Source organism: Anopheles moucheti, chromosome 2 (assembly GCF_943734755.1).
Source record: "Anopheles moucheti chromosome 2, idAnoMoucSN_F20_07, whole genome shotgun sequence".
Lineage (NCBI taxonomy): Eukaryota > Metazoa > Arthropoda > Insecta > Diptera > Culicidae > Anopheles > Anopheles moucheti.
The window spans coordinates 81,829,320-81,854,021 of record NC_069140.1 but is presented as its reverse complement, the minus strand read 5'-3'; the positions used below and the strand labels follow the sequence as shown (position 1 = coordinate 81,854,021).

Below are 24,702 nucleotides of genomic sequence, written 5' to 3'. Positions count from 1 at the left end.
CAAAATGGAAACTTTCTTAACGTGACGTTTTCTTTATTCCAGAGTCACCAAGCTACACCAACGTTGGTCCCAGCTAAGGACTACATTCCATACTAGCCTAGTACAAAAACTGTCCGGTCTGAGCTATCCGGTGCAAGAAACGACGATAACGAAGCAAACGCGCGTCGTTACGGAAACGCGACAGATCGGTACCAATCCTTACTTCCGGGATGTGCAAGAATACACAGAATGGTGCCAATCGAAACTGGTAAGATTTGATCTTGTGTACTCCGTTGGAAGACTTCAACTTAAAAAAAAACATCTCTCTTTTGTTGCGCTTGTAGAAACAACTGCATACCTCCGACTACGGTTCTGACCTTCCGTCCGCTAAAGTGGAACTAGAGCGCCATCAGCACGAGCACAAAGTGATCGACCAGTTCCACTCTAAAATAGCACAGTGCGAACGGCACGCGTCAAACTTCACGGGCGAGGAGCTACAGCTGTACCGGCAGCGATTGAGCCAGCTGCAGAAGGTGTATGCCGAGCTGCTGAGCACCTCCACCAAGCGACTGTCCGATCTGGATGCGCTCGTGGATTTCCTGGCTACCGCCACGGCCGAACTGAGCTGGTTGAACGATCGCGAACAGATCGAAGTTAGCCGCGATTGGGCAGATAAAAACCTCGACCTATCGGCGGTCCATCGGTACTATGAGGTAAGTGTATGATGTGATGAAATGAATTACGGAAAGGAAAACGTCACTCGTCGTTACATGATGTTAGTTAGTTGTTTCATGCTGTTTTTTAATTCTTATGAAACAAAGTACGTTACATTCTTCGATTCTCATTCTTATGTTTTCTTTTTCCATTTGTTTCGGTACTTTTTGATGTGTTTATAATACACTCTAACCTGTCCTTGTGCCACAATACTAATCAAAAAGTCTACTTACAAGCGTACGTATGGAAATGGTGAGGAAGTAAGTAACCGTTATTCATTTCTTCCTTCGAACCAGTGTTGAACAAGTATTTTGTTATTGAACCTTTTTGTTTGGTACTGTTTGCTACTGTTATTGTTTTGTTGTGCATTGAATTATAATTAATTTTGTGTCCTGTTAATTTCTGGTCGATTTGTTGTAATAATCCATTCCCCTGATTTGTTCTTTTGTCCATTATTGTCCTGTTTATGTTTGTGTTTTTATTTTCGATTTTTATCGTATTTACGTCGCTTGGAAGTTGATTTTGTAATAGTTACGCTTATGAAAAGTTTAGTAGCCATGGTTTGAATTTATAATTGATGTCTGTGTTTAGTGATTTTCGTTATGGATTTTATCGAAGAAAAATGATTAGAATTAATTTACGTTATACTTTTCCCACAGAACCTCATGTCCGAGCTAGAGAAACGCGAAATGCACTTCGCTACCATCCTGGACCGCGGGGAAGCGCTACTCGTCCAGTCGCATCCTGCGTCCAAGTGTATTGAGGGTCATCTGCAGGCGCTACAGTCGCAGTGGTCGTGGCTGTTGCAGCTAACACTCTGCCTGGAAGTGCATCTGAAGCATGCTACCGATTACCATTCGTTCTTCGACGAGGTACGCGAAGCCGAGAACTGGCTGACGAAGCGTGATGAAATTCTGAACAGCAAGTACTCGCAGTCGGAGTTTACGCTCGATCAAGGCGAATCGCTGCTGCGAGGCATGCAGGACATTCGCGAGGAGCTGAACGCATTCGGTGAAACGATTGCTCAGCTGCAACACCAAGCAACCGCGATCGTGCCATTGAAGCAGCGCAAGCAGCCAGTCAACCGGCAGTGCACCGTGCAATCGATCTGCTCGTACAAGCAGGGTAACATTTCCCTGGACAAAAACGAAAGCTGCACCCTGCTCGATACGTCGGGACGCGTGAAATGGCGTGTGAAAACATCTAAGGGTGTGGAAGGTTCCGTCCATGGTGTGTGCCTACTGTTACCACCACCGGATCAGGAAGCAATTGAAGCAGCCGAACGGCTGAAGCGATTGTTTGACCGCTCGGTGGCCCTATGGCAGAAGAAGCAGCTCCGCCTACGACAAAACATGATCTTTGCCACAATCAAGGTCGTGAAGGGTTGGGACTTTGAACAGTTCCTCGCGATGGGTGCTGAACAGCGGACGGCCATCCGGCGGGCACTGAACGACGATGCGGATAAGTTGCTAGCGGAAGGCGATCCAGCTGATCCACAACTACGTCGATTGCGTCGCGAGATGGACGAAGTGAACCGGCTGTTTGATGAATTCGAGAAACGTGCCAGAGCAGAAGGTATGTTTACATATCATATAGCCAACCATGGCATCGAATTATACGGAAAATCCCGTTTATGGAAAATGCGAAATCTTTCACTTAACCTGGGTCTTGGCATTATAAATTGAAAACGATTAAATAACAGTCTCACCAAACGAATACCATGTGCAGCAATATAATTGGATAATTGGGTGATCACTGGTCGATCGCTTCATTCCCGACTGGAAATACCCATTTTGGATGTTCGTGAAGGTCAGCGATAATAGATTGGGCTATTATCGCCCTCGCCTAAAGCATTCATTTGGAATCGAATGTCCAAAACAAAAGACGTAGTTACACTGCGAAAGGCTTAAATTTTTTGGTGTTTTGGTAACATCTTTTAGTTAGTGGTTGAGCAGGTTTATGTTCGTCATTGGAATTTTTTCCCATTGTTCCACTCGAGCGAGATATTAATTTTCCAATTGTTCTTCCAAAGAAGGTGACATTTATTACGATCACCATCAGTAGGTGTTGAGATACGTTTGCTTTATGTTGGTTCAAATAACTATTCGTCGCGTGAGCACACTATGAGCTTAGACGCTTGCCGGGCGTGCTGCAGATCAGTTGAAGTTGTGCTCTGGTACGAAGCGGATCGATAGAGGAAGTGAATAGATTACTTTTTACAAACTTATTATCGATATTTAAAAGTGATTATATTCGTCAATTCCTGTTTGAAGAGCTGAGTTTTTACATAGAAATTGCGGAAATGAAAGGCGTCTTTCGCTTTCGTTCTTTTCGTGGTAATGTTTTGTTTGCTCTATGTAGTGTATTTTAGTGTATTTTAAGAAATAGTCACTGTGAAAAATTGCTAATGCTGTGATGTTGTGTTGTTTGCAATGTATTCAACAGAGGAGAGTAAACAGGCAAGCCGTATCTTTACTGAACAATGCATTTCGCTGAAGACACGCCTGGAGGAGATGGCCCGCGAGCTGGACCATATCATCCTGTCACCGATGCCCCGCGATCTCGACTCGCTCGAACATACAGTCCAGATACTGGAAGACTACAAGCGTCGCCTTGGTGGACTGGAACCCGATCTAAAGCATCTGCAGGAAACGTTCCGCACCATTACGCTGAAGACACCGGCACTGAAGAAGAGCCTTGACAATCTGATGGACCTGTGGAAGGAGTTGAACACGCAAGCGGGTCTGCATGGCGATCGATTGAAGCTTCTTGAGGGTGCCCTGGCTGGTCTGGAAGACAACGAGCAGGTTATTTCCGACTTGGAAAGCAAACTGTCACGCCAGCTAGAGCTTCCATCAACGCAGGAAGGGTTGTATGAAGTGTACAAACGGTTGACCGCTATTCAGGAAACTATTTCAAGCCAGCAGCCTGAAATGGACAAAATGAATGATTCGGCGGACCAGCTGGGCCGTATGGGCGTACCAACGAAGGTGCTAGGCGATCTGAAACGCCTACACTCCAACGTGGAACGGTTGAACTCGCGATGGAACAACATCTGCGGACAGTTGGCAGAGCGGTAAATATAATTTGCTTTATTAAGGACCAATCATGCAGCAATCATATCTTTATTGTCGGTCGATCGTTTTTACAGCATGCGCAGCGTTGAGACGGCAATCGGATTGATGAAAAACCTGCAAACCAGCATTGTCGTGGAGGAGACTTGGGTGGAGAAACAGACGGAGAAGCTGCAGGCTCTTCCGACGGCAACATCCGCGCGAGAGCTCGATGTAAGTACCAGCTAACGAGTAATTCCCTTTTGCAGTGCCCTTTTGTTTTTAGTAGCTTTGAATAGCTAAACCACAGAGTTTATTATATCGAACGGCCAAGAGTGTATAGGAAGCTGTACAGAAATGACATCGCGTGATACGGTATTTAGTAATGATGATGATAATCAAACAACAAATTGAATGATACATACAAGCGAAATTGTGATAAACGGTTCCGATAGGAAGATACTCTGTCCTCTGAAAAAGGAAGCGATCCATCGTCGTTACCCAAAATGATCGAGAGCCAATGGTGGTGTATATCTTTTACACACAAAACAAACCAAAAAACACTTTGTCAAACACAGAGAGAAGCAGGATAATCAGGTTTCTTTTACAACAAACAAACATACACATCCAGCTAGACTATGTTAACGTAACTACCATAAAGGAACAGGCAGTATAAAGAAGTTTAACTACTACCATTGACTAACTGCACTCCATAGTGATGAGAAATAGTTAGCAGTAGTAGAAGGGTGTACTCTTTACAATGGAAACATTGAACACTAGTACTCAGAAATGAAAACTAACAACAACCGACACATTGCATGCCTATGGAGAAGGGTCACAGTGGAAAAGTATACATTTGTTCGTACAGATGAGCTGGAACAAAGCATTATACGATTTAGTATCTGAAATAAGCATTTAACACAGTATAACGATATGCATCTTTTTGCTATCAGAATCCAAAGGTTGAGGTATAGGGGAGCAGTATGTTCCGAAGACACGGTCGTAGCTCAACATAGTATAATAGAACACAACAGTAGTAGTCCTTAGACAGTAGAGTAATTGTCACGTAGCATACGTTAATATTGTAGACGCTAGACATATCTCACCGTAGCTTCCTTGATGCACCCCACGAAGGGCTAGCGATGCTCGTATTGCTAGCCACCAGTGTATAACCCACATACTAATGCATTAATTTATTTATCTTTCTCCTTCCCTCCATTTGAATCCTGCGTAAATTTTACACACCAACAAAAACCAATCGCAAACTACTTCGTGAACCCACCACCACAACAACAATACCACCACCACCATCACCACGAAACAACAACAACAATTACCACCAATACACCACCTATCCACACGCCACGATTACTATCTTCTCTCTCGTCGCCCCTTTACGTGTGTGTCGTATCCAATCCGGTTGTAACGATTTTCGGTTGGTTTTGGATGGCCATGCGTTCAACAGTCGATGCTCGGCGAAACGGTGGAACGCATTCCGAAGGTTGAACAGGTTAATCTCACCGGTGGCCGCTTGATCCGTGAAGCTAAGGTACGTAAAACATTGCGTTGTGTGGTTTCGTCCTTTTCATCGTCCCTCTGCTCCCAAAGCGAAAGATCATTCGCTCGATCGTTTTACAACTTCCCTCCAATACTCCCGTTGTAATCTACAAAAGTGTAAGAAACTTTCCTCCTGTGTGTCGTCTGTGCACTGTGCAATATTTTCCCCGTGGAGAAACTGCCGCTGGTGCTGGTGCCGTGGCAGCAAAATGTGTGAATATGTTTCTACGTCTCCGTCTGTTCCTGTCGCTATCTCGGTATATTTCGGTGTTTCGTTCCAAGCTTACTGTTTCTGCGGGTAAAAGGATTTAATTTTGTTTTTCTTCGTTTTGAAGTTGAGTTGTCTCGCTGTGTGTTTGTGTCCCTGTTGTTGTACATTTTATCGTGAAGTTTTTCACCTTCCAAGCGATGTGTGAATCGGTTGTATGAAATGAGATATGCTTAATCCATTGCTGCTGTTACTATAGCTCCTTGTTGTGTGCGTCGTCGCTGTGAGTGTGTGTATTTTGGAATATGTGCGAGTGCGTGTCCTGACGAATGTGTGTGTGGGTTGTATCGAGCTTCCGATACACATGCAGGCTCCTAGCTGGTGATTGGTGATACTCGATCTTCATTTTCCCTTAGGCTTAAGGAAAGCTTAATCTATTAAATTTTACAATTTTGCATCTACTCAACTTCAACTTCTTCCTCGCCTTTCTACCTACCTACCACGCCTGGTGTTGGTACGTTTTATTTTTTTTTTGTTTCGCTACCTTCCTGCTGCACTGGAAGAGAAACGATTGCTATTAAAGCTCCGCTCAGTCAGATTTGCTTTTTACAGCGAGAAACCCAGAAAAAAACACTTCTTGAAAATGATCGCTCTTGTTCTACATCCTGTTAATGCAATTCGTTTTGCTCTCTGAGACCACACTGGAACATAATTCGGGTAGTTGTGATTAATCCAAACAAAAAAGTAGCACCCATTGACAACTTGACGCACTCGGATGATTTCAAGTTCGGAATTGACTAACCGGTACCGTAGCGAAGCACCATTTCCGTGTGGTACAGAGAGTGAGATTCGTTACCGTTTGGGGGGACCAAATCCACTTACCTGCGATTCCAATTCCTTCCACACCTATTGTACTTGTGCTATCTTACATTTTTGAACGATTTCCCTTCTGAGTCCCCTGTAGCGTTACGCGTTGATAAGTGGTGAGCGTCCAAATTTTTGTGGCGAACAAACACGTTGGGAATGTTAGACTTATTTTGATTTACTGTGCTCGCTACTTATCAACAAATCGAACACCGTCCCTCACCCAATTCCTGATCTTTAATTGCGTATCGACTTACTGCGAATACTAATCATTATAATAACTCCAATTCCAACAACACGAAAACGCTCTTTACACACTTTAAACAATTAAACAACCTATGCAACGTAACAACATAAAACGCATCATAAACGATTTACACACACCTTCTTACGCACCTTACCTGCGCGCCTTCGAAAATGTAACATTTGTGCCCCGATGATACAACGATGCAACATGTTGGCGAAATGGTAACGTCTGCTCATCGTCTAACATCAAATCGAATTAAAATTCTGGTTGCGTTCGGCAAAAAACCGAATGCATTTCGGATTACTGCGCGTCCACTTCAACGTACGTCCACTACTTTCCAATGGTGTTCATCAACGGATCAACGAACCGGTCAAAATCAAATAACATCTCATTTATGCAAAAAAAAAAACACACACCTTGTTACGATACGGGCTTACGGTATCGCAGATCTACGATGGTAAATGTGTCCATTATATCGATTGGTTGAGCGAAGTGCGGCCCAGCTTTTCGCCTCCTCGGCAGGATCTCCGGCCGGCGAATGCCGATCCCGGTGCGACGGAAGTGTACTCGAAGCGGCTCGACACGCTCAACGGTCGCTTCGAGACGCTCCTGGAACAACTGACCCAGCGGCTAAAGACGGCTATTGAGGTGAATGGCGCGGACGGATTGGTAAGTAAAATAATGTTCTCATGTATTGCATTTACTATATGTACAGAAAGTAGCAGCATGATACCCGAATATCGTACGAAAAGTCATATTTAATTGTTTGTTGACGATCGTTAGTGATACTTATTCTTTATAATTGAAGGGTGTTTGACCATTTCTCAGTTAAGCAATCTTTATTCGATCACCAAACAGCTAAAGGAACTAATTCAATCCAAGTGTGGTATGCCACCTTGTTGTGATTGTTGTCGATCGTCGTGGTGCGAGTTTCAAGCTAAATTCCTGTTTTGAATGATTTCAACAACAACAAAAAAGCTCCAGATTGGGTGATTTTATTTCTGTGCATCGGTGTGCTGACATCATCGCGCGTCACCATTTGTCCGATTTGATTCTGGTACGCCTAAATAGCGATCACCACTGCACCAGTCGGGGCGATATTCCGTCATCGTCTATTCCGAAAGGCGATTACCGTTCTGTCAGTTGTCTTTCGACGCGTGGCTTCCGTACACAAAGGCTCAGAAGAAGATGGATGATGTAGGAATGTTTTGATACGCTTTTCTTGAATGGAACCCCCATCATCACGGGCTTTTGAACGGTTGTTTTTGCTCACTTCCCCGACATACGCGGTCAGTGAAGTGTTAAAATGGTATGTTGATGGCGTCTTCGCTTCTTAAATTCGATGTTTGTCTTTGCAATTGTCACGGTAACACTTACTGTGGGATCGTTCACGCAGGTGCATTGAGGTGGAGACTTTGCAAGAATGTATGCCCGGAAGTCGATTACGCTGAGTTTCAATTTGGATTTTATTGAGCCTTGCGTCATCACCTGTCATGACCACGAAATGGGTTCGTAAGGACGGTTGTAGTGGCTATTATAAAACATGACGCTATTGGAAGTTCTCGAAACGAGTCTCCGACGACACTGACTTCAAAGTGTGACATCTTCCCGAGTTCACCTCCAACTGTCAGTAACGATAGTTTATAGTTTAATCCTACGTACCTTGAGTGTAGGAGTTACGTAAATTTGCTAGAGCTGCTCAGTCCGCTCATGTATACTAATTTGAAGGTTACTAGCTACCTGACTACAGGCATGACGCTAGGCCATACAGTATAACTTCAATTTCTGAAAGTTAGTTCCAAATTTGTAGAAGCACTGTTAAGAGTTATTTAATGAGGTATCATACATTAGGGAAGTCTTAACATAATCAATTAAAATGAGAAGCAAACATAACTTTCCACGCGTTATCTGTAAAGTAATCGGAAGAAGAAAAAAAAGCGCACCCATCAGCTAATGTGCCTGAATGAATGGGAGTCGCAGAAGAAAAAACCATCAAACCAAAAGTTTGATAATTGCAGAGTGCGTACCGAAAGCTCACTGTGTCGCTATCGTCCCACACCCTCTAAAAGCTGCTCGAAAGCGCACCGAAGCATAAAGTGTATTTATAGTGGCATGACATCATATAGCCGCCGAAGGACGGTCAGTCAGCCAAAGGAAGGTGCTGCTACGATCGCTCTGAACTTCTTCGGTATCGGCAAAGAATCGCAAAGCATCAAGCCATTTGTTTACCCGCCACATTCCTGCTGAGTGGATTTGCGATTCATAAAATTTTATCTCCTTTTTTTTCGTTGAATTTATGGCGTTTTTGAGGGAGAGAGAGAAGAAAAAACATCTCAAACCACCCCTCAATGGTTGCAAATGGCAATTTCGCAAGGAGATTTGTGTTTGTTGTTCAAGGTTTTTTTTCCGGGCGGCACTGTAACTGTGATGTCATTAGTCGTCGGTCCACTCGAACCATGACGAACGCCCATAGTGAGAGCGAAACAGTACAGCAAAAGGGGTGGTTTGCCGTGGCACACTCTCTTCGCTTAGTGCACACGTACGAACGCATCCGCACGGATCGGTGTATCTCTCGCGAGTGCTCGCCAATCGACATCCGCTCGGGCACTCACGAGTTGCGAACACTGACCACTATCATTCAGTGGTCGCCGTTCCGTTTCGTTCATTCAGTTTTAGACGGGATAGTGAAACTGATTGGACGTGCGCGCGTTCTCGCTCGCGGAATATTATTTCTGGTTCAGTTTTGCTCATAAACAGCTAGAAGGCGCGGTTAGGAGAGAAGTGGTGTTTTGTGATTTTTTTTTACTCCGTTAGTAAAGAAAAGTTCAGAAAAAAGTATTATCGTGATCGTGAATATAACACACACATAGGGCAGTGATCGAAGATCACAGGTAAAATCTAAAATCGTATCTGTGATGAGTTTGTGATAATGGTGTGCCGCCGCCATGCTGTTCGTGGGCTTAATCCTTTTCGGCAATCAATAAAGCGAGTGGCGTGGTAGACCTTTGCGAAGGAAATTATTCAAATGTCTAGAGTCACCCGAACAAGCAGAAGCGGCCTCGTTGTGTCATCTTCCCGCTTGTCCCCCTTGCGTGTTGTTTGGTGATGTGATGAGGATACCGGTAGCGCTCCGTGTGCTGCCAGTGTGCCCGGTGTGTAGCGTTTCATCCAAATGGAATATATTTTCGGTGAAGGTCGCCAACCGGTGGCGTGGCGGTTTGTTTCGCGTATTGTGCACAAGAGAAAAAGAGAATTTAAATAAATTACCTAGATCTCCTCGACTAGAGAATAGTGCTACAGCGTTGCGTTGCCGCATAAGAAAAGTGTGATTCTAGACGACCGCCGACAAGCCGACCGAGTTTGGCCTGTGTGTTCGAGCACAAATATTCGCAATTCGGTTTGGTGTGCCGCGCCACACGCTGGCGGTGTTAGTGTTTGTTCCAACGAGTGCAATGCGTTTCGGTTGTTTTGTGTTTGCGCGAATGCAGTCGATTCGATACGGGCACGTGTTTATTGAACGCATCGTTGATAGAGAATTTCGCCATGCTAAGTGCTTTAACAAGCTTGAAAAAAAGCGGAGATTAAAATCAACTGTCGTACAGGAGTGGTTTTAAAAAAGTGGATACCAATAACCGATCAACATTATCAAAATTTAATCGAGGTGGAATGTTCCCGTCAGAAGCCACACAAACACCTACCCCTATTTCTCCCTGTGTGGAGTTAGCAAAATCGATTAGAATCGCCCTTGACAAGTCATTCGTTCGTTTTGTTTTTAGTTTAATCCCTGTTTGAGCCATAATCCACTCAAGTAGACATTTAGCAGCAGCCACGAAAGATAAGGGGAAGTACGACTGCGTAAAGAAGCAAAACACAGCGGAAATAATATATTTGGCTACATATCGGACGCGTTTGTGTCCATGAAATCTAATCAATACTTTCAGACCAGTTCTAGCCTCTGTACAAAAACAGAATCAAACCTCCCGCTTACTTACCCCCTTAGGAGCAGTAATTGGGGCAAAAATAGTTTCATTTTGCTGTTTTTTTTTTCTCAACCCGCACCATCGGCACCATCAAGCAGCTTACGTGTGCGGCGAAGTGCAGCAGAGATAGTAAGCCGTATTTTTGTACGTTGCACCCGACGAGAGTGTGGTGCATTAAGCGTATTAGCTGTGGCGGTATACGTCCACCACGTACCAACAGTAGCGGTAGAAAAGGGGAGAAATGCACACACTGTTTCTGCAACCTTTTTGGGTGAATGTAAACAAAGTTTTGTTCAAAACTCCCCTAAACTCCGGGGGCACCCCTCCCCCTGGGAACGATGAATAAAAGTGCGTTTTGGAATAAAATTTCATCGTGTTGAACACGGCCGATGCGTTATAGCGTTTCGAGTCAATAGGGAGAATGAATTTTATAATATTAGCATTTAATAATGTGCATTATAATAATTTGTAATAATCAAAGATGGAAGTTTGGGTATTAGAATGTGTTTTATGTTCCCATTAATGGAAGGTCTTTGTTATAGTACTCCACCGGAAAATTGGAACTGCTTGATGGTCCAACGATAGTGGCGCCGATCTTCACAAAACAGCTCCGGCATCAAATCTCATTCAGGGTCAATGTTTTTCTTTCATGAAAGTCTACTTATTAAAAAGAGTCTGAAATTTTCATGAAATTAGAAAGACAACATCTCCTGAGATTCTAGTTTTCCATCAAATAAATGGCCCCGTTTACATATTTCCGGTCATGAATTACAGTGCAAATAACAGAAAAGAAAGTCAAAAGCTCCCCCAACTCTCCAATCAATTTCAATCAAACCCCCCGAAAAGAGAGAGGGGCTTGTACGTGCTTGTTTGACTCAACAAAAGTCACCAGGCGCATTATCGCAACATACACGGTTGAATATTGAAATCGAAAACAATCGTACACATTATTAATACCAAGGTCAAACTTGCAACAAGCATTCAAAATTTCCGATAACCTGCCCAACTAATGCTGTTATCAGCTGGATTATTGGAGTGTTGGAAATGAATTTCCATTTTCTCATTTGGAACGGAAGTTACGCGAGATGATAGTGGGAGAACATATTTAACCATTTCAAACAGCACCCCACAAACACGTTCTAAAGCGACCTTTGAGATCGGCGGGTGGTGGTATTTGTTTATGTCACCATCGCATCGCTGTGTTGGATGGCCCAAATATGAGCTATTCTTGGAAGACGGAGCTCTTATCCGCATGGTAAACTTATGCTTTCTATTCCGTCTGTTTTGGATCTTCTCCAAGCGAAAAACGAGAGGGAGACACCGCTAAGGGCGAAGTTTGACACTTGCGCAAGGTCACGATAGATCGGTAGCAGTGAAATGTAGCATTGCTTCATTTTACACGTCTTAATTAATCAACCCACACCCCGCTCGCGCGCGCAAGCATGACCGAAAAGCAACGTTGGTGTCAGATCCACCCGCGTGTAAGAAAAAAACACAGCTTCCTCCTTATGTGCGGCATGATGATCACATGTGGACGTTACGTTTGATGGGGTGCTTTTCCGTTTTAGCACCTCTTTTTAATGCTTCGCCACTTTATTAATGTCAGTGTCAAGATTCGTTTTTTGTAACCGGTGGGAAAATATTATTTCTAGAACGTGTTTGAATGGCGTCAGGCTCATCACTTTCAATATTGATCCATGCTTTACCTTGGATGAAATTATTCGCTCGTTGAGCTTAAGTTGTCTAATTGATCAGCAAACTGTTTGTATTTTGCATCATAGTAGAGGATAGTTGACGAATTTTAAGCTGATCTATCGATCACATGATCAAGTTGACCGTGAGCGATACCGAATGGACAATGTTTCTTGCAAATCTTGCGTTTTTATTTCGCTTTTATTTAGTTTTTGTTTGCATTCTTTCATCATTCTTCCCTGCTTAGCTGTTGTGATCCAATCAGTCTTTTTCGTCTCCTTTTGCGGTGACCTTTCGCACACAATGGGACACTGCGTTGGTCAACAGGCATGATCATAAATTAATCAAGCATCAAACATCTGCATAAGCCCGGCCCCGGTTCTGATCTCCCAGCATTGTGGGGTGGTGCCTGCCCACCCGGTTTGACAGGATGGATCTCTAATATCGCATGAGAATGATAAAGAATAGCGCAACCAGTACGACAAAGAAGCCCGATTTGTATATATGGTAGACAATTTTGAAAGGCGACAACATATTAAACTCAACCTTCCTCGTCTGTCTGTGTGCTGTCGTTTGTTCGGGGTTGTGGTATTTTTTGGCTTTAGCCGATTGGAGGACACGCAAGGTGGGATGGGAAAAAATGTGCCGAGAATGAAATTCTAGCTGTATGAGAAATCTTTGCAGCAACCATAATATGACGCTAGATCAGTTAAGCAAGAATGCAAGGAAGCAGCTTTTGGGAGTAAAGATTCGTGGTTTGGATGTTACTTACTAAACCACACTTATTGAAAGTAAGAAATATAGCGTTTATTGGACATGTACCACATTGAACAGTTGGTTTAAAGCAAATGTTTATCCATAGCTGTGAGCAGTGATGTTCCGTTGCTTAAAATAGCTCGTTACGTCTTTTGTGTCACACTATCAGTAAGGTCGTAAAGTGAAAAAAGTAATATTTCTCAACGACGGCTACGCTCGGCGTTATCGTCTCCTATGAAGTTTAGTGTTTTATTTTACTGACTAGGAGGCAATAACTCACACACTACAACAAACAAACGAAATGAGTCTTCCACCAAGACTAGCTTGACGTTATTCGATGTCTTACAAACTTCACACACAGCTCGGTTTACAATAAAGATCTTTATGTAATTAGACCCCAAAACTGTATCTTTACGATTCGATATGTTTTTGTGATATTAAAGATCACTCATAAAGCAAGCAACAGAGTAAGTCTCGAAACCAATAAACCGCAAAGGGGAACGAAGGAGTCACGCTCGTTGATAAGATTGGACACAACAGCGGCTCGACAATCTTGCCCAACCGCAACAAGACATCGCGCGGAATGTAAACAAATCGTGTGGAGTGGCCCGGGCAAGTTGACCATTTATGCCAATTATTGCACGCTACGCTTGCATTAGCAGGCTCCTCTCGTTCATGCGTGTATGTGTCGTACGCTATCGAAGGGGATGAGCTCATGGGAGCTCGGAATGGGTGCTGATAAAGAATAGGGCCCCAGATTTGTAGCCGCGCGCATATTCTGATCATTATAGCACATGGAACTCTGGTGAAGTGTAGCTATAAAGACGCACAGCGTGAAATGTGTGAGAGGAGTTCCAGTTTTGTGATTAATTTTAGCTTGGAGTTTGTGATTTTTTCTGTTTAGCATTAATGAGTGTAGTCACTGATGAGATAACGACTGGGAAATACACTGTTTCGCGCGTTCTAACGAGCCCGATCGTAGTGTTGTCTCTACGGGAAGAAGCAGCTGTTGATGATGATGATAACTCACAAATGCTGATCTCATTGTCATTTGTAACGTTGCACGTGCAGTGCAAATTAAAAATGACTCCATCTGCTTCAAAAAGGTGACAGTATCGTTTCCCTCTTTTTGATATCTGATAATCTTTCTTCGACGAAAGGGTCGTCTGAGGCGATAAAACGGTGTTACCGCCGACTCTTCGGCAAATGGGGTCAGGAGAACGCCCCGCAAGGTCTATTCATTTCGCAAAATGATAATCATAATAAACGCAAACAGCGTACAAACGATTAAAGTGATTCTTTGACACCGGTAACCCCAGCTATTGTCGGCGTATTACAATGATCGATTGTTTGTCTAGTGGCCATAAAGCGTTCCAGGAGTTCCGTGGATCTTCCGTCGTCGTATTGAGGTTATGGTCATGAGATTACTGCACGAAGAGATCCGCTTGGAATTATGCTTGTAGCCTTAGATTGGCACAACACCCCCTCATTGGTATGCTAAAGTCGAGTCGAAAATATTCTGCCGACTACTACTACACACGCACACGACGGTGTACAGCAAAATGTAGGAAAAAAGCCGCCATAAACACAAAAAAGCCTCTTGTCTTGTTTACACCGATCGTACCGACATTGTTCGGCAGCCTATTTTTTTCGCGTTCTACGGTAACGCGACTGTCAGCGAAGCGTAAGAACAAATTGGATTAACAGCGTTCTCCTCTTCATGCCGATGGCGCTGCGCTGTTGCCTTTTCGCTTTGCTACAATTCCGGTCCGGTATATGACGACCCCCCTAACATGGTGGCTTGTGTGCTATTTCAATTATCACGGAAACACACACCCGGACTTGAACGAGTACGCCGGGCCCGCTCACTGTTCCGTCTGGTTGTTATGGCTCTGCTTTTACTTTACTTTGGTGCGTTTTATTGTTGCTTTTGGGGGGAGCGCTGTGCATCGAGCAGAGTGTTGCTTACCTCCGAAAGGGGATGTTACACAGCCATCTTGGTCCGAAGTATCACATTTCGAGTTGTGGAGTGGTTTCGGTTGTGTAAATTTCAACGTCCGTTAAGGAGGAACCTGAAGACCCATCGCTGTACGTGTGCGATCGTTTTAGACCTTGCTCTCGAGGAGACCCCTCCGCAAGTGATGACGCATTCGCCAAGCGGCTATCGGCTTCACGTCCCGGTAACCATGCAATGTCTGCGATCGGTCACGGTTGTTTATGGGATGCCCTTCGGCGAGGTCAGCCAACGCGCCTAACCGTAAAATGCTCTCACATTCTCACGAGATCGTCTTACGGCTGGCGGTGATTGCCACAGGTTTTTGGGACTTTTTGTTGTGCTGGCTGGCTGGCCGTGCCCCAAGGTATACTCTGTCATTTGCAACGTGTTTATGACTTCATATCCGCACGGCAGGTCATGCTGGGTGGCGTGTTACTCTTTTTTTTCGCGCCAAAAATGCCACAAAGAGGACGACTTTCGTACAATGATACATAACATAACGGCGCCATGTATGTAGCGCTTGTACTACGGTTCAACCTTTGCCCACTCAGCGTCGATCGTTGATCGTGAACGGAGAGTGTACAACAACGATCGAAATCATCGTCACTAGCCGGTTGTGGATGATGATCGAATTAGGTTCACGTTAAAAATAGGTTTCACCGCCAGGTGACGCCACAGGGGGTAGTGAAAGTGAGTAACTTGTGAGTGTTGTGATTAAAGTTCGTGTCAGAACATAGGGAAAGTATTTCCGTACGAGAGCTGTCCTTCATAAAATGAGCGGATGAATAGAAGATGATTGATTTTTTTTCAAACAAGAAAAAAATACCTTGAAATTCCTTGAAGATTGCGAATTTATAAAGCTTCTGGTCCAAAGCACAAATATAAAAAAGCGATTTTTCATGTCGATATTGAGTTCTAAGTTCAAAATTTCGTCTCATCATCACTCACATCACTTTAAAATGCTATATTCCTTGCATTTGCCTATATTGCAGCATTTTTGAATGTAGTTTTGCTTGAAGAAACGCTTCATACCCTTTCAGAACTCACTTTAACAGCTGATGATACCCTCTTCGCTCAACTATCAGCGATGAGAACATGATGAGCGTTATCGCAATATTGCTCTAAATTTGGGTCACCCGATACGCCTGTTCTCTTTTCCGGAACTCACGAGCACGAAGTGTGTTTTAATTCCATTGTGTCACAACAAGCGAAGAAAAATAAAAGCCCTTATTTTATTAAAGAGAGATTTCTTTGCACTCGCGGGGCGCAACTGCTGTTCCGTTTGCTTTGGTGTTCGTGTGTTGAACTGTCAAAGCGCAAAGCGCTGGTCTGTTTTTACCGGCGGAATGTGACATCGGCAACGCCACATGTCACATGCCGACGTGTAAACCGGAACCGGAGCAAATCGAGCCAGTCATCGTACGGGCGTACGGCTCACGGATGCGAGAAAAGCATTAGCCGTGGTCCTATATTGGATTTGAAGTGGAACGCCCTCTTAGGGGTTTGCGGATGTATCAAAGTGCAATAAGTGCATTGACTGCAGCTGTTGGTTGCAGTGAAAATCTATGGAAAAGCACCAGACGCCGTTCAAGCAAGTGCAGATTTGTGATTTACGCACAACCCCATTAACCGTCCGCGAGAAGATTGCTTAAAGTGTCTGTGGGAAGGCATTGATTATTTGTCCGCAAATAAACGAATCGATATAATATCGGCAAGTGGGCGGCCCCATTCCATTGGTTGCACTGAACACTGAAGAGCACTTTCGAAACGATGTCTGTCGTGTATCAAAACGGATCCAAGGAAGCATATGGAATCGCGAGATTTGCTTGGCAAAACAAAGAATGGAGGCGCCCAGTCGTTGACGTACAGTTGACCGTGCGTAATGGAAAATGTCTGCAGCAGCGTTCGATGATGGTGCCGGCAGAACATTTATTTTATCCGCATGCTTTCGCACCGTTTAATATTTTCGTCACGATTATGTAATGGTTGCGAAAATGGTTTCATTACTTCATCATTTGGGTGTGTGTATTTTTTTTCCTCGCACTCCAACGGGGTAAAAGAGGGACATGGATGATGTGGCTGCCACCACCCTCTTTTTTGTCAGGCGATGAATAAAGCGTGTGTATTTGCGTTTGGTGTATATTTTCACTTTCGCTGGCAACGTGGCTTCCCCCTAAAATAAACTCGCGTTTTTTTGTTTTCAAAAAAAGAAAATGCGACTGCGAGTGCGGGATTGCATGGCGTTTGACGTATTTTTATGTGCATCGAGCAATGTTGTTTTCATTCAATATTGGTTTTGTTTTTATTGTATAACCGTTTTCGTAAAATTTGATTGCTGCATTAGCAAGCGGCTTTTAAGGGCTAAGTTTTAGCATTTAGTTTATGACCGCCTGAGGGTCGCAGTGGTTTTATAACTAAAAGAAATTAATTAATTTACCACACAAACTACACTTTAAACAATTGCCGCTCCGCGTGTGTGGCGCTATCTGAGTTTAAATTAGTTATGCCATTTTCAATTTCAACGCAACGAAATGCTTCATTTACGTTGGCGTGCTAAAATGCCATTTAGATGTTGGCGTGTTTGATTGGTTGCGCGATATATGGTGGCGATTATGCACATGCATGGATGAATTTGTGGCCACTTGCGCGGTGGATTTGTAGCTTCTGACGGAACATTACACACCTCCCCGTACGAGAGGGGAACATCATGCCCACAGTCCTGTTGAATCGAGACTTACATTCTAATTTATTGTACAATAGAGCGTTTAGTGATTGATTTAATGAATGAAAACGTGCACGTCGTTGCGTAAAATACAAGGAATACAATTTTCCCACCGTGGGATAGATAGAGAGAGAGAGCGAGAGAGAGTGAGTTAAAAGGTTTCATACTGAGCGTGCAATAAATGCAAAGAAAATGAGCCACCAACAGCATAATAAAACGGGGAAAAAATCCAAATCCCGAACCAAACGGAAAGATTCCGGTATCTTCAGCAATGCATCTGTTGTGTCCGCCACCACTACCACCACATCGTCCGCATCATCCACGTCAAGCCTGACGAAACGTTTACGAGAGATCGATGAACATATTTACGAGTATGACTTCTCGTACGAATTTCGGGTAAAGCAATTATTGATTTTAAAGAAACTTACTACTTGCTGCTTACTGTACATGTTTTTTCCCATTATAACTTTATAAATTATTAATAACAATTTGTTATGTATTTTCTTTCGTACGGATGCAGCGCTACGCAGAAAGCCTTCAAAAACCGCTTCGAACCTATCGGGTCGAGTTCAATCTCGGTCGCCCGACAAACAATGGCACTGAGGGCCACCAGGAGGTCGAGGAGGACATTTACACCTCAACATATAGCACTTCGCAGTAAGTATCAAGTTACAGATATTTGATTTGATTGGAAAGCTGTGCTGATGTTATTATTCTGTCTTTCCCAGGATAACGAAGATCACGAACAACAAACTGATCTACGATACCATCGATAACAATGGTGTTGGCATGCCGACGACTGCGTCGCAGCCGCGCGAAAACGGATCGCCCCTGAAAGCAAAGCCCACCGATGGCAGCTACCCGACCAACGGTGCTTCCTCGGTGCAGTTCACGGAGATTCGCAGCCTGAAGCGAATTCAGCGCACGAGCGAAGCGGTCGGTACGAACAATGGTCCCGACGAGGACGAAATCGGTGGCGATAACATACTGAACACGCCCGGTATAATCGATCCGACCACCGGTCGGACGTTAACGGTCGGTGAGGCGATCCGGATGCGTGTGCTGGACGTACGCAGCGGGCTGCTCAATGTAAGCACAACCGGTGAGCGCATCAGCCTGGAGGAAGCCGCACTGCGGAAACTGATCGATTCGGAGCTGGTGGGAAAGCTATTGCGACCGGGAGCGGCGGTCGATCGGGATGGACGGCCGATGAGCCTGCTGGAGGTGATCCAGAAAGAGATTCTCGAGGCCGAGAACGGTGGATCGTACGAGAGTACGGAGAAGCGCATAAAGGTAACGACCGAAGGCATCAACGAGCAGCACCGTAGCGGCAGCAGCTACAGTAGAACAGCGATCGATGATGGTGGCGGTGGTGGTAGTGGTGGTGCTGCGGCGGCGGCGTCCTCCTCCTCATCGTCGCAGCAGCGCGCTGTAAAGTATAACACTAAGGAAGCAAAAAGTATTGTCGATGCAATCAAGCAGGGCCTGGTGGATGCGACGGCCGGCGGCGGTGGGCTATACCGTACGCCGTCGGGCCGGGAGCTTTCGCTGGCTGAAGCGTACGAGTGCGGGTATTTGGTTAGGAGCGAAGCGATCAAGATAGCACCACACACACTCTGTCTGGCCGATGCGCTGGCGCAGGGTTTGGTCGATACCGGTGGCTGGGTGACGGACCGTAACACTGGCGATACGTTCCGCCTGGACTCGGCCATCGAGCGGCAGCTGATCGATCCGCACGTGCGCGAAATAGTGGACACGAAGCATGACACCAAGGTAACGGTAGCACAGGCACTGGAGCAGGGCATCATTAATGCGCGCACGGGTCGCTACATGAACCCGCAGACGAAGGAGAAGCTAACGTTTGCCGAAGCCCGGCAACGGCAACTGATCGGCAAACCGCTCACGCTAAAGGACGTGTGCGATCTGCAGCTGTACGATCAGAACGAGCGTATCGCGTCGCCAACGCGTCGCGATCGCGTCAACATTCCCGGGGCGATCAGTTTGGGTGTACTCGATGGGGAACATGTACGGTCGGTGTTTAAATCGAGCGGAGCAGAACTGCTCACGCTGGCCGAGGCAATGGATCAGGCGATAATACTTCCGTTCGAGAATCGCTACAAACATTACGAAACAGGTGAACTGATGACCATTCCGGAAGCGGTTGATCGGGGTCTTATATCATCCGTTTCGATACGATCAATTTTCAACATTCACGGATTTAAGGATCCACACAGCGGCGAGTTCGTATCGTTCAATTTGGCACTCGCCAAGAATGTGTTGCGCAAGCGGGATGGGCAGTTTATGTTAGATAGTGGTAAGGGTGTTTTAATAACGCTAGACGAAGCGGTGGGTCAAGGGCTGGTAAGGCCCGAGGTATACGAGATGTTTAACCGTGCAATAGGTGTACAGGATGTGGCTACCCCCGGAAGGGAACTAACGTTACTGGAACTAGTGTGCCGGGATCATATCGATCCAAAAACGGGCTATCTGCATGACGCTGCCCGACGAGTTCTTCCACTCGAACCGGCAATCGAGCAGAAGTTTATCACACCGGAAGGAGCATTGCTCTTGATCAGTTTGCTCAATATTACGCTCACGACCGAAACCGTTACCAAGACGATCAAGCGATACGTCACTATAACGCACACAGGGGAGACACCGGAAAGCCAACCGCAGGTATTGCTTTCGTTTACGGAAGCCGTACGACAGGGTTTGATTGACGAGCAGACGCGTACCTATCGCGATCCAGCAACGGGTAATCTTTACTCAATTCAGCAAGCACTGAATCATGGGTTGCTGCTACCGGATACGGAAGCAGTGCCCAACAACGCGGAAGCTACTGCCGCAGGTGGTATTCCGATGGTTCAGTTTGAAACGCGGGTAATAAAGGGTGCAAACAGTCGTAGTCTTAACATTACGACCGAATATCTTGAACGGGCAGATGCTGAGAAGCAAACGTTTGAGCTGCCTGCCAATGGCTGGCCGCTAAACGAAGCAATTGATCGTCACTTGCTGAATCCGGATACGGGGTTGCTTGTTATCCCTGGAACAGATCGAATGGTTAGCTTCGAGGAGTGCATAAAGTTACAAATCATTAATCGGCAGTCGGCATTTGTGTCCGATCCGAAAAATCCAGAGCGTCGCGTTACCATCGATAGAGCGCTGGACAAGAAGATACTCGATCCCGTGGGACGATATTCTATGCGTAAGGGCGCCGAGCCGCTAACGATGCGGCAAGCAATAGACCAGGAGTACATCATCTTTGAACAGTGCCTACCTGGTTCGTCGACGGTTTCCGATGGGTCCGATAACCGTACGATACAGATCACGAAGCAAACGGGGCAACCGGATCGAGTGGAAATTTCCACCTCTTCGGCGAAAAATGCTAGCATGGTCGAGGTGAAGATTGTTCCCACTCCGGAACTGCTGAGTCCGGAACCGCTTCAACTCGCGCCGGGCATTATTTACGATCCCAGTACGGCGCTGGTAATATTCGCCGAAACGGGACGCTCGGATAGCATAGTGGGTGCGGTGGCAAGTGGCAAAATCGATCCCAGTTTGGTACAGCTAGTTGACCCTAGCAATGCAAATGGAGAGAAACTATCTATTGCGGATGCAATACAGCGTGGCCTTATCGATGAACAGACGGGTGAAATACGCACTGCCAATGGGCCGATTAGTATGATCGAAGCGATCCGGAACGGTATACTGTTGGTAGCGGGTGCTCCATTAGTTGCAGCCGCAGGCGCGCTAGACTCACTGAAATTGTTTACCGATCCGATTACGGGTGAGGAAATGCCCATAGAGTTAGCCTATGAAAGAGGGTTAATTACACGCAGCCAGTTGCCAAGCCCCGAGCGGGCTGCGTTGCTGAAGAAGAAGCTGAGCGTTGAGAGCAGACGGTCTTCTGAAGGTATCACGACGGTGGTCACAAAGGCTGGCCCACAAGACTACGAAGAGGTGCCGAGAAAATTGCAAAAGATGCGCAAATGTGTTCTTCGACCGAAGGATGCCGCCGAGCAGGGCATAATTGATCAAGAAACGGCAAAGAGGTTAGAAGACCCAACACTCTTTGCGAATGCTACCACTACGCTTGCCGATGTTTTGAAAACTGGGCTGCTGGATGGCGAGAGTGGTCGAATTGTCGATCCTCAAAGGGGCCATGTGCTGAATTTGAATCAAGCGATACAGAGAGGTATGCTTGATTTGCACGGAACAAACATGATCTTTATTCCTATCGCCCGTTGTCTCAGTTTGCCAGCTCTGGAGACACAGGGTCTACTGAATCCGTCCGACTCTAGAATATACCATCCCGAATCTGGACAATTGCTAACGCTTCGTGAAGCGTTGTTGTGTGAAATTGTCGATCCTCTCGCTGAAGTAACAATCAATGAGCGTTCGATGCCTCTGGAGCAAGCGATCAGTGCCGGTTTGATTAATGAGGATCGGTGCACACTGGCTGGTGACATGAAAATTGCTGATGCTATCGATCAAGGACTGTGTCACACTACGAACTACGAGTCTAAGATACCTCCGATCGGAATGTCGCTGCCGGTTGTTGTTGAACGTGGTTTGCTAGACATCGAGAAGAAAGAAGTTACGCATCCAATATCACGCGTACCGATGGCATTGGAGGTAGCGTTGAAAAATGATTTCATCATGGCTACTCCTTACACACCGGACGTGGATGGAGTACCACTCTTGGCCGCCATCGATCAAGGCCGAATTGATACGACTAAATGCACGTTTAGAGCACCGCTCAAGGGTACGACTGATGTTGTAGATATACCTCTGCGGGAAGCAATCGATTCGGGTAAACTGATCGTTAAACCTCTGCCAAAGTTGATTCAAAATCTGCAAGCGAACCATGCCGTTACATCCGTACAGGAAACAGTGGCAGCATTCCATACCATCACGACAAAGACGGTTGAAATTCAGTCCGGCTATGCGTTGATCTCTGTTAATGAGGTGCAAGATTTGCAAACCGGAGCAATCATGTCTGTTGAAGAGGCATACAAGCAGGGTATCATATCAAAGCCCGAAGAAACGCGTGAAGAACACATGCAGCAAGAGGTAAAAATTGGGCTGAATGAGGCTTTACTTCGCGGACTGTTAGATGTAACGAAAGGTACCTTTATCCATCCCACTACTGGTGAAGTGATGTCAATTTCAGTCGCCGTCGATCGTGGTTTCATTGGATCGCACTCTTCAAGCGAGGAAACGCTCAATCGATCCCCAGAAATGTCACACAAAGCCATCGGAAAATTGGAAGTGTCCGAAAGCACACCTTCCGATTCGCCCAAAAAGCAGGCACTTAGTGAAACGAAACCAGTGCCACAGCCTTTCGTTGCTGAGATGCTAGAACGTAAAGACACTGGACCTATTGCACCTTCGTCCGTGGCGACCAGTTCGAACGCTCCAAGCAGTGGAAGCAATATTGGAAACAATATCAAGGATGCTGCAAAACTTGGACTTATGGCGGTCGTTGGTGCCCCGGTACTTGGCGGTATGGCCATAGCCGGCGCGGTAAAGAAAGCTTTCGAGAAAAAGAGAAAGGATGATCCGGCTAGTGCTGCAGGATTTGAAGTTGTAGGAAATATAGAGGAACCAACGGTTCCATTTGTCAATCTCGCAACGGACACGATTGCAGAGCCTGGCGTAAGCCAAAGAACTCAGCCCCATAAGTCAGATAGTACCTTTAAAGTTGACGTTGAGCTCGTAACGGAGAAAGCGCCAGAGGCGTTAGCCGTTTTCGATCCACTCAATAAGAACAACGAACAATCGGTTGTTCAGGATGTAGATATGGCTCCATCGAAGACTATTCAATCAGAAGAGCATATCAATGTAACTCCAAGCGCGGAAGACCAACTGCTAGGAGAAAAGAAAGAACTGAAAGCAGAAAAAGACAAATTAGGCCAATTTTTAGAATCAGAAAAATCCGCCTCTCTAGTTGCTCAAATGCCACAAGTGCTGGAAGATGAAGCTTCGGCTACTGTTTTGGTAGAAGCAACTTCGAATAAACTCGCTCAAGCTACACACCCAGGCGATTCGCTTGCAAAATCGCAACAAACACCGAAACAGCAGGTGTATGTCGAGGATGCCAAAAAGTCCACTGATATAGTAGATGAAACAATTCCTATGCAGCAACCTACAACGGCACCTGTCGTTCCCCCAATGGAGAAGGATATTGGTTCAAAGATTGAGGCCCCTGTTGCTAACATCGAAGGGGATATACTCACATCAGTTACCGACGCTCCGGTAAGAGCTGACGGTGAGATTGTAGATGAAGTAGCATCGAAAACATTGGAAAAAGACGATCGGCAGAGCTCTCCGCATCAAGCACCAAGCACAAGTCCTTCAGAGAATGTGCGAGGATCAAATAGTACGTCGGATCAACCCAAGAGTAGTTCAGAAATTGCGAATACTGTGATAGCTAATTCCTCCAATGTGCCAACCGGTGTTTCGATGGGAGAAGCTGTTTCACGCTCAATGACGGATGTACCGTTCAACAGTCAGCAGATTAATGAAGCTCCTAATACTACTGACGCATCTTCAACCAGTGGTGCCGGTAGTAAAATAATGGATGTAGCAAAGCTAGGGCTGATGGCTGTCGTAGGTGCGCCTCTGCTCGCTGGAAAAGCAGTGGTAGATGCACTGAAGTCCGATAAGCAACCAGCTACTGGAGATGAAGTTTCTACTTCTGGTGCGGAAGCTTCTGAGCGTCATGTCACGTTCGTTGATCGTCCAGCAGAGCGCCCAGAACGAATGACTTTAGGTGAAGCGATTTCGCAGGGTAAGATTGATCCCAAGCACTGCCGCATCATGGTAGACGACAAGCTGATGCCTTACACCGTGGAGGAGGGTTTGAATAAAGGGAACGTGCGCATTTACGATGTGGTCGATGTCCTTTCCAAGGAACGCATTTCGTTCGTGG

General features: G+C 45.6%; 1 protein-coding gene across 3 annotated transcripts in view; it reads left to right on the top strand.

Moving 5' to 3' along the window:
- LOC128309419 (dystonin) overlaps positions 1-24,702 on the top strand; it is a 113,997-nt gene that overhangs the window by 56,371 nt on the left and 32,924 nt on the right. For all 3 annotated transcript variants that reach the window (XM_053045799.1, XM_053045800.1, XM_053045801.1), the window contains 5 exons: positions 43-247; positions 324-692; positions 1,353-2,268; positions 3,139-3,769; positions 3,845-3,980. In XM_053045799.1, the coding sequence (XP_052901759.1) occupies positions 43-247; positions 324-692; positions 1,353-2,268; positions 3,139-3,769; positions 3,845-3,980 (2,257 nt within the window). The remainder of the gene's footprint in view (positions 1-42; positions 248-323; positions 693-1,352; positions 2,269-3,138; positions 3,770-3,844; positions 3,981-24,702) is intronic.